This window comes from Camelina sativa, chromosome 11 (assembly GCF_000633955.1).
Source record: "Camelina sativa cultivar DH55 chromosome 11, Cs, whole genome shotgun sequence".
Taxonomy (NCBI): Eukaryota; Viridiplantae; Streptophyta; class Magnoliopsida; order Brassicales; family Brassicaceae; genus Camelina; species Camelina sativa.
The window spans coordinates 5,723,288-5,734,946 of record NC_025695.1 but is presented as its reverse complement, the minus strand read 5'-3'; the positions used below and the strand labels follow the sequence as shown (position 1 = coordinate 5,734,946).

The 11,659-nt window shown below is 28.9% G+C and overlaps 1 protein-coding gene across 2 annotated transcripts in view; it reads right to left on the bottom strand.

Annotated features, from left to right (window-relative positions):
• The window catches only part of LOC104721839 (ATPase 2, plasma membrane-type-like), a 6,283-nt gene extending 5,657 nt beyond the window's left edge, over positions 1 to 626 (bottom strand). For both annotated transcript variants that reach the window (XM_010439905.2, XM_019232943.1), the window contains exon 1: positions 437 to 626. In XM_010439905.2, coding sequence (XP_010438207.1) covers positions 437 to 478 — 42 coding nt within the window. In that variant the 5' untranslated portion in view covers positions 479 to 626. The remainder of the gene's footprint in view (positions 1 to 436) is intronic.

The window sequence follows — 11,659 nt, the reverse complement described above, 5'->3', positions numbered from 1 at the left end:
AAAAAAAAAAAAAAAAAAAAAAAAAAAAAAAAAAAAAAAAAAAAAAAAAAAAAAAAAAAAAAAAAAAAAAAAAAACTCTGTTTCTTTCTTATCTGTCTTCTATGCTATATCACATGCTTAGATCTACTTTATTTTTTTCTCTTATGAACAAACTCTACATGTTACTCCAAACGTTACCTAAAACAACCCCTAATTAAGTATTAAATCTCCCCAGATTTTTCAATTTAATAATTAGTCAAATGTACATATTAACAAAAAACGAGCCTTTTCCGGGAAAAAAAATCTCCAACGTAATGAGAGAAAAATAAGTAAAGCAAAAGACTCAAAGCCCACCAAGAGTACAGATCTATTCTCTCATTCAAGCAAATCACCGAACAGTTTATGAGCATCATGATTAAAATCTAAAAACAGAGTTATAAAAAAAAAAATGGTATACCAGATCAACAGTCTCGTTCTTAATATCCTCGAGACTCGACATCTCTCTCTCCTTTTTCACTGACGGCGAATTCAGTACTTCAAAAAACGACAGCTTTCACCACCGTTTCACTCGATCATACGTACTCCGGCGAATGAGAGAGAGAGAAGAGAGAGATTAGGTGGTTCTGTTCTGTTGGCAGAGTCGATACGAGTCCCTTCTATATTTATAACCAATCTTTAAAACGACGACGCTCTCCGTTGTTTTGGTTCTTTCTTTGTGGGTCTCATTTAGCAACTTAGCCTTGTATATTTGTTACCCTTTTTTATTCAAATTTTATTTTATTTTGTTGCCTCTTTAAGTTCTCCTTAACCCTTTGACCGTTGATTAATTATTATTAACCTTCTTTATTATCAAACTAGAATCATATAATTGTGGGTCCTATACTCACTAAAATTATGGACTAAGTTTCTTTTTCCTAATTTTTTCCACCGTTTATAATCTTCTATAATTGTTTTTTTTTTTTGTTTAGTTTGAGATATATATTTTTCTAATGTTTGTAGTTTGAAAAAAGGGACTCTGCTAAGGAGGAGATAAGTATAGTATATAAGTGAAAATTTAATTTGGAGTGATCTCTTTACTTTTTTAATTACAAAGATCATAGACTTTTTTTGGTGTTTTGTATTTTCTTCCTTATGAAAAAAAAAAAACAAAAAAATCAATTATATGAGGAAAGAAATATTTGGGGGAGGTGTTTACACTGCTTAAGATTTTATTTTAAAATTTTTGACAAAAGCAACATACTACTTGCTGCGCTTAGCCTGTCCTCTTCTTCATAGAGTTTTTTTTTTTTTTTTCTCATGCCACCTATTAGGTTATTTATATCATGACAAGATATTTTATTCTGAACATTTCAACTTATGTAATATTTAAAAACAAAAATCGTTTTCTAAATGGTTTAGTTAGGTTCGTATGTTCTAATTTGGTTTTCCTGTAAGCAGCAATAATGGGTTACTTCGATATCGTTTTCAACCATAAGATCTTAAAAATCACTTGTCAATGACTTTCAAATCTTGAGAACTTTGACATAAGTTATTTTAGCAAAAACTATATGAAGCAGGTGATCTAATAAGAAGAAACAAGTTTGTTCAATTATCCATTTATGTGAATGGGAAATCAATTAGGGAGATATAACTAACTAATATAGCTAGAACATGGTACTCAAATATGTCGGATTCTGCATTGACTCGGAATCAACTTGGATGGGTTGGTTTTACAAGTCTTTATTGAGATTTGTGGAATAATTTAATTTTATACTACTATAGTTATATATATTTGTGGCCCTAAACGGTGGTGATATAATGAAAATATTGGCCCTTCCAAGGTGCCTCATGGCAAGGTCAGCAAAAGGGAACGATGTCACATGTTAATAATTGAAATATGAATACCATACCATAGTGTTTTTATTAAATTTGTTCCCTATGAATATATACTGAGAAATTGACTTTTGATTGCGATGGGTCCCTCTCAATAATACAAGTTCCTCATTTCCAACTCCTTTACGTTTTTACTTTTTTTTTTTCTGTATATTCATGTTCTTTAATTTTGTCAAGAGATTATTATTCTTCTAAATGTTACGACATATCAAAAAAAAAAAAAATATGTTACGACATATGATAAACACAGACTTCTTTGTTTTTTTTCCAAATAACATGATTTCTTTTTTGCATATTATTAAAAGAAATGATACGATGCTATCCTATAACATAATTATCAAACTACTTATTTACAGTTTGCCACAACATTTCTTATTTTTTGGTTATTTAGTAAATAATTTCACTATTTATTTAACTTTGCATCTAAATGAATCTTAACTAAATTCACTTCCAAACAAAATTAAAATATTATATATAAATATATTATCGTCTAGTTGACTTAAGTGACTCTTACAACATATTTTAAAACTTATCATTTCATATATAAAAAAAGAGGCAAATTTTGTTTTGTTTATGTACACTATACATATTTCATGTTTGTAATAAAATCTGAATAGCCAGATATCATATATATATATATATATATATATATATATTGTAATTACTAAATTATTCCTAAATAATCACGGACTAATTAACACTCGCAATTAAGGTACAGGACCAAAAGCCCCCATTTTGTTGATGATCTCTTTGATACAGAATGTGTAATCATTCGTTTTCAAAAGTTGCCCTTTCATTTGAGTTAAAAGTCTTAAGTTTGACTTGGTATATTCTCCTCTCTTCGTTTTGTCTTCCACTATTTACAACCTGCACTGAAACTAAAAAATGAAATTTCTTTTGTATTTATGCTAGAGCTTGACTTCATTATATAATACTTATTTAGATATAGATCTCTATTATGTAACAACGTGTATAGCCGATTATTTGTCTAAACTCCAGAACCTCTCTAGATAATCTTTATGATTAACCTCATACATAATCATGGAACCCATATTCTAATCTACGGTAGTAATGATTCCAAAAAAAAATAAGGAAACTTATAAGTAAGTACTTACTGTGAAAATTATTTGATTCAAATGATTACCAGAAGACAGCGTAGACTATGAGCTTGCAATCACGCTTGTCAATTAAATCACTGTAAATATGTATTTATTTAGGGCATTGGAAAAACATTTTTGGATGTTCTTAGAGTAAAAATATTATGAAAATAATATAAAATCATTAGTTTAGATTTTTTGTTAAGAAGTTGGTTATCGAGAGAACATGTTTAAAATCATAAGATTTAATAATATAATAATCTTAAATATATTATAATTTTAAAAACTTTAAAAAATAATATTGAAATTGCAAACTTAAAAAACTTATACTAAAATTCAAAATACAATACCAAATTTTTATGAAACAAAAAAATATTAAAGATATAAATAAAAAAACAAACAAACATATTACAATTTTAAAAACTTTAAAAAATAACATTTAAATTGCAAACTTAAAAAACTTATATTAAAATTGAAAATACAATACTAAATGTTTATAAAACAAAAAAACATTAAAGATATAAATAAATAAAAACAAACAAAACTTCCTCCAAACAAATAAATGTTTTCTCCTTTGCAAAACATTGTATTTGTTCACGAGTTGCCACGTCACCCAAGAACCGGCCCAAAATCAGTTCTACATCAAGAACCAACAACATGTTTTTCACGTACAGTTCTCTATATTTTGATTTTAAAAAGGTTTAGAACACCCAAAGTGTTCCATGGCTTACAAATTTATTTACGATAAATGTTTCTATTTTCCAAAATTATACTATTTGAAAGAAAATCACTTTGCATTTGACATTTTTTCATCAAATATATATAAAAAAATTCGCCAACTCCCAGGGATATCACTATCGTGAGTGCGATGTTAAAACTGTTTTATTATAGTATTATGTAATATATGGGTCGGGATTTCATACGAAATATTCTTCTATAAAAAGAAAAACATATATAGCACACATCTTTTGACGTATTAATTGGAGGAGTAAATAAGAATCTGATTAGAACGTACGGTCATAAAGAAAAAAAGAAGATACATATCGGTTTCATCATTGACTTGACATCTCGTTTTCCTTTTGTCTTTTCATCTTTTCTAATTTTACAAACGATTATATATATTATATGAATCATATCATTATGCTTAATAATAGGCATATAAAACAATATCATTAATCTGAAATTGAATTAATATATGTACTTTTAATGATAATAATGTTTTAAAGAAATGGGCAGAAATTTTTATAGGAAATCTTCAAAGATAAATTTATCAGGTATATATATATGTAGAACAGTACAACAAATTCAGATATAGATAGATGTTTTTATTTTAATGATTTTGTTCAGAAAGTAAACATCATATTTAGACGTACCCAGAAAATCCTGCACCATGTACGGCCTCACATGCCGTCCTGCGACGCGAGATAAGCCTAAAAGGTTAGTTGCTTGTTCCCTTTTTATCTTTGTCTTTCTTTTTCTTTTTTTTTCTAATATTATCTGCTCAGGAAAATATGAACGTGAATTTTTTTCAATAAAGCCAATCTCTTGGATCAAGAAATTCCAAAACCCTTATACATTTGTTTATGAAGATTTTTTATATAAAAAGTTAACATTTATTTTCTCTGAAACCGCATTGGTCAAGTGACATGAGTATTTTACATAAAGACATTCCTTAAATTTAAAGTCACTGAATTTATAATTATAAAAATACACTTATCTCTCTTTGCACTTGATTTCTCTGTTGTTTGAACTTTTCTTTATTAAAAATGTCATTATTCATATAGAATCAAATAAATTTTGAGGTAACTTATGGCACAAAAAACTTATGGCATGTTGAACTTGGACCCAACATTTCTAGCCGTTACATGCAACAAAAGTAAATATATATTTAATATGTTTGGGATCAATGCAAACAATAACTTACTCTGAAATATTGTCGAGGGAAATTTGGATTTTATTTTTATACTCCAGAAACAAAAACTGTACTTGTCTACAAAATTTAAATTATATTTGTTCGTTTTTTACTCATTTTATACTTTTAACTATTCAAATTTCACATATTATTAAAATTATATTGTATGATTACAGTATCATCATATATTATGAAGTTTTCTCTTGTAAACATTTAAAAATTTTAAATGCTAGCTAAAATTTTAGCTAAAAACTTATTCAAAAAACATTTAATAAATTTTAGCTAGCATTCCGGGAATAGTACATATCCCATAACATTTCAATTTTGTTTTCGTCAATTCCTAAATACATAATTTTTAGACGGGTGAAATGACTTCAGTACAATGGTAAATGGTAATTCCTCAATGCACAAGGCACCATCATACCAGGGATGGAGTCTCGTTTCTTATGAATATAGGAATTTGGCTAATGAATTGACTTATTGTGACCTAATCATTAAAAAAAATAAAAAAAATAAAAAAAAATAAAAAAAAAAACCTTCGTTGGCGGAGATGTCTTATTGTCAAAATTAGCAGGCGCATGTGTCCATTTGGATTACGAAATCAGCTTTAATTACCAGTTGATACCAAAAGGGTGACAACTCTTTTTCAACGTTCCTATCAGTAAAGAAAGAGAAAAAATATATATAGGCATTATTAATTTTTAAGTTTAAAAGTTATACTAATCAGTCTAATCGTAGTAAGGCATGAGTCTTCTCTATGGTGAATTTATGATCAGTTAATTAATAATTTGGTCTACTATTAAGTATTAAGTATTACTAGGTCCAGTTTCTATATTCCGCTAGAGATTCTAACGCCGTGAATTTATCATTTGTAAAATAACCGGCGTGATTTTGGCATTGGATGCCGTGTTGAGTTTTAAATGAGAGAACAAGTGGTGGTGATGAGTGATGAGTGGTGAGTGGTGGTGGCGAGGGGACTTGACCTAACCTAACGGGACCGTTACCTGTTACGAAGAAGAAGAATCTAAATGTCGTCTCTTTAAGGATCTGTCAATTTTACATATAATTACCTTCCAATCATTCGTAGCCACGTGTCCTTGTCTACTTACGCAAATAATTGCTACTGCTGCTCTGTTTCGGATAAAAATCTCATAAATCCATTGAATCTTGTAATGTGTGAATCCCACTTGGAACCAACCTTTTTGGTTTTAACTCTTTTGTTGTTCTCGATGGCACATCGCACATATATAGTTTCGCTGAAAGAAAGAAGAAGAAAAATGATAAGCCTTTTTCACGTACTAGATTGACTAATCAAATAAGTGAATCTTGTTTTTTTCTGTTGGTAAATGGTATTTGAAGCATCGTTACGTTTGTTTTTTTAACCAAGTAGTAGCAAGTCTAGCATCGAGTCACCGACCATGTTTCATAATATACTATACTCCATATCAAAGCCTCCTCAATTATGAAGATGTTTAGTTTTCACGAAATAAGTTTAAATGCTTATTTTGACTTTTCTAATATATTAGGGAGAAATTAAATGAAATTATGTCGACATGAACTTCAGTTGACTTCTATGCAATTAGGAAGGTAAAAACTGAAATGGTAACGGTGTTAAAACCAAACCTCATTCTGTAAAACTCTTTTTCTATGGTCAAATTATTGTTGATTTCTATGTTTTTCTGTTCAGATCAATTAAGTAAACCATACATGTTTAGAGATATAATCATTTTTTCAAATAATTGGTCAAATTCTACCAAAAACCAAATTCTCTTAGGAAAGCGAAAGACTAAGGGAAAAATATGAGATACGTATAGGCTTAAAAGGTTGGCCAGGGATAGAGATGAGGCAAAAAAACGAAGCCAAGTTTAGACAAGATGGCTCATTGAGGCAATGAAAGACGTAATTAGACAGAAAATATTAGAAAACTATAAACTCTTTTGTCCCATCTTTTGGCTTTACGAAAAAGGCCACGGCATATGTCATATATGTATTAACCTTCGCTTAAATATCAAAAGTAATGTATAACCTTAATTTTCTTCTTAATATATGAGAGTGTCTGTATGTCATAACATGTACACGTATGCATCTGCACAAATAATTATTTTGTTATTTTTAACTCGTTGATTAGGATTCCATCAATATGATGACATATTCATATCTCTACCTTTAATTTGTAACCTAATTTTTATATATATTAAATTATGTTCAATAGCAAGCTAATAAATAAAGACTGTTGTCTAAACTGATTCATTTTACAAGCATAAATATTACACATAAACAAACAAACTTATGAGATTCCAAGTTTAACGGCTACAAAAGTGATTTTTATATCATAATTGTTCTGACAAAATTTTCAAGAAAAGAAAATAGAAAACGAAAGTTTAGAGAGATTTTAACAAATAGATTTAGAAAATGTTGTAAACAACTACATACTTGTCTTTGGTTGGAGTTTACGCAAACAAGTGCATGTATTTGATGATTACTTACGCCCATTTTGATACAAGTAGTGTAAATGAGTGTGTACCAAAAAAATAACCGACAAAGGCGTAGGAAAATAATTAGGTGAAATAGTGAAAATTACAAGTAATTTTTTTGTTTAACACGTGATCTAGTTGTTTTCTGTACTTTCTACCTTATATTTTCTTGGTCAGCCAAGAAGACTTTTTTCACCATAATCATACTCAAAGTTACACAACTGCGTGAAAGTATATCCCAAGAAGTCAATACCCCACGAGCAAGTGGGCGGTCAACCAAAGAGACTAGGATGTTGAATGTTGAAACTCAACTATAAATGCGACGATAGTGATTCACCCCTGATAGTGAATAAAGTAGGAAAATTTGTAAAACCTAGGACCGAAAACGTATATAGTTATTAATTAAATACTGCATTTTTGTTAATTTTTACTTAATATCCTGTTTCTATTATTTATTCTTTACCTCAAACAAAAAATATTAAAAACCTATACCGAGTAAGATTTAAGCAACTAAATAATTTTTTTGTTAATTTTTGTTTCTTTTTCTAAACTTATACCAGTGAAGAGTTGTTTGTGTGTGTTTTTCTGGTCAAAGTGAAGACTTATTTTGAAACTTTTAGAAATCGAAAAGTTTACAAGAACCTGAGACGCCTAACTTCTACACACATGTAAAGTTGTAAACATAATATTAGTTGAGCCGAAATTAACCTTTGTCGTACAAATCGTACTAAGACTCCAGGAAAATATTAAGAGGTTTATTCCATTAATACTATTAACATTTGGAATTTTAACCAGGAGGGGTTGGTGACATTGGACCGTTTTGTGTCTTTTGGTCAGCCATTCCACACACATGGCTTTAATTCATATGGATCCACATCCATACGGAATGCATACATATCTTTACACGTATATGTATGCAACCATGTGCATATGGACAAAAAAAAGTTCATTAATTTTATCTCTTACAGAGAGACCAACTTGTGGAAGTTACTTATGGTTCTGGCTTTCTATCATTTGATAATGATTCAAATTAAAAAAAAATTATAATTGTCCGTACTTATCTTTCTAAACTGAAGATCACCGGTTGATTAAATTAATAGCAGTAAGTAACTAAAAATAATTCAATAAGCTTTCAAGTTGCATCATTTTGGATCTTTAATAATTGCATTGTAAACTAATACACCGTCACAAGGATAATGATTTTCCCTCATGCCGCGTCTCACGCAGCAAGTTGCATTTCTCATCACACATACTTCAAAACTAGAGCTTTAATTTAAACAGATTGAAACCAAACTAAATAATCTAAACTGTGATCGAAACCAAACCAATTTTTAAAAGTAATAAATCGATTTTTGTTTTTAAATTCCAAATTTAGTTCAACAGAACAAAACCAAATCAAAGTGAAGAAACCGTAAAGTAAAACTCGACATGGAACACGCCTAGAAAGGAAATACTCAAGACGCATGTTTCTAAAGACAAAGCCCCATGGCCAAGATGCACAGAAATATGAAGTTTCTTCTAGAACTCTTAAAAATAAACATTATGGCTTCGGTTGCTTAGCTAACCCAATATGTTTATTTTTTTCAACTTTATTTTGTATGCATCATCGTTTTGCAGAATATAGTATAGCCTTAGTATGTATGATGTAATTTTGTTTACAGGAAAACAAACCAATTCTTTAGGAACCAAAAAATATATAATATGATGAGGTTGGACCGTTGTTCTATGATACAATTTCAAAACCGAGAAGTGAAAACCAAACAACAATCGTACTTGGTTAACATAATGATTTCAAATATATGCAAATAGCCATATATAGTTTATATTTCTAATTTAAAATAGACGTACTATTACATTTGAAAACGACATACTAAAAGGATTTTTATCAAGAAAATATTCCCAAAGATCGACATGTGAACATGTACATGTGGTATGTACGGAAAAATAAATAAGATATTTTGGGCACAATGAAAAGGAAAAAAAGAAACAGCGATGGACCTAACATTCATATACACAAATTATATCCACAAGGGCTCTAGACACAAAGGGACAACTCTATTTACAATACAGTTTGGCACTACCACTGGACGTACCTAATTTAATTTATTCTTGTTCTTGTAATAATTTATATACAGCCTTTTTCAATTTCAATTATCTTATATTAATATTTATTTAAAATTATAAATGTTAGGTTTTAGTTATTAATTATTTAGTGATAAGTATGGTATCATGCATGTGTTTTCTTTTTGAATTTATTAGGTGCCCATGCTGCTTGTGCATCTGCTTATCTACACCCCACTTTCTCTATTCAAATTTCATCAGATATTATAAACCGTTTTTTAATATAATTGATAATTTCCTTCTCTCCTAACATTTACGTCTCTCTCCTTTCAGCTAAATTTTCTATGAACATAACATTAAGAGATGAAAATATAATATTACGATGGCATATATTTCTGCAAAATCTTCATCTAATCATTTTATGTGTCATGCATCCACGTTGGGTTAGATAATCTCGTTCACATAATATAGGCTAATGTGTAGTACTTTCATCTGCATAAGTTTATTACGTTACTATATAAGCTAAATGTGCAATCAATCAAAACAACTATTATAGATGACCACAAAAGTCCGGTGTTAATGCGTCGTAGTATAGTTACGACTTACGAGTTTACGATCCAAATACATTCTCAACCAGTGATATAATTGTTGGACTGACTAAATATTAAGATTTGCTTTCGGCGGAGAGTTTATGGCTTCGGTATATCAAATACTAGTATATGCGGTTACACCCGATTTTATAAAATTTTATCTATTTCAAAATACTATAGTGTTACTTCAAAATGCTATACGATCGAACATTAAAGAAGACGAATAATCAATCATTCAAAAGTAAAATGCTATAGTGTTATAACAAATATAAAAACTTCAAAAAAGGAAAATGATCGGCGTAGGATATAATATTAGTTGGAAAAAATATTAATAAAAATTATCTTAGACAGGATAAAATAAATCTTTGTAGAGATTCTTTGGAACAAATATTTTGATTTAAAAAAAAAGTTATATACAAATGTCATAAAGCTTAATCCGTACAATCACCAAAATAATAAATTAGTATTTAAGTATAATGTTTTAGTGAGATGGATAACACTTCAAAGAAGCAGAATAAGCATATTGTTAATCCTTTTACTTTTTAATATAATATGTAATTCTCTTTATCTACTTGCTTTTGTCTCCCCTGTATATTTAAAACTCATTAGAATGACTATAGAAATGAAAAGTTCTATGCAAAGACAAAGCAAGTCAAAGTAACAAAAAGGATGATAGCACTAAAAATGATTCAAATCTAACATTCTTATCTGTAAAAATATCAGCTAACGTTTTTGCGTTGAGAGAAACGGTAATCTGACCCCTGGTGATTTGGAAACTCATCACTTATCAATTAGTGAGTTATATTCAATAGAAATGAAAAAAAAAAAGATAGGTATTTAAATTGATTTTATGCTGTCATGACGCCAATTTCTTCAAAACAAATTTGGTATGCCTATCTCTTCTTCATCGCATATGAACATATATTTTATATATGCAAATTTTATCAACAATACTATAGAAATATTTTGGCATTAAAATTAAGAATAGTGGGATATGGAGCATGCCGAAAAAAAAAGTTTTCAGGTTGGAAATTCTTTGATTATAATCAGACATGGTCATTTTGTGTCCGTTCCTGCTTTTTGCACCTTTTTTCGAACAACTATTGGCTAAGTTTTATTTTATTATATATATATTGTTTTCATTTGTTTCTTGTTGTTCTTGATAAAGATTTTCTGAAATCATAAAAATACTTTTCAAAGGTTTCTAAGAGAGGAATAATCGCAACATGCCTTTTGTCCATTTTCCCAACATTCAATGGACCAGCTTTTTTCTTCTTCTCCTTTTTCGACTTCATGTGCTTGTTTTCTTTTCTATCCCCATGATTTGGTATAAAAGAAATATTATGTGCATACTTTCTATTCATGGTTCATCAAGTTGGATATTTGTAATCATAATTTCCTTTGTCTTTTCCTTTTACTGTTTATTCAAGTTGTTTTATATAGTATAGATATGTTACCAAGTTTATAAAGTCTATAAAACAATTGAGTGATTGATAATTTAGATAGAAACAAAAAATCTCAACATGTAAATAGCGGAAAGTGATTGGATTTTATTGGGCTGTGAGGCCCATATGGGAATCCAAATATTTAAGAAAAAAATGATTCTTCTTCTTTTCCTGATTTACAGATTATAATATATCCTCAAATACACTCCATTTTTTTTTTTTTTTTTTT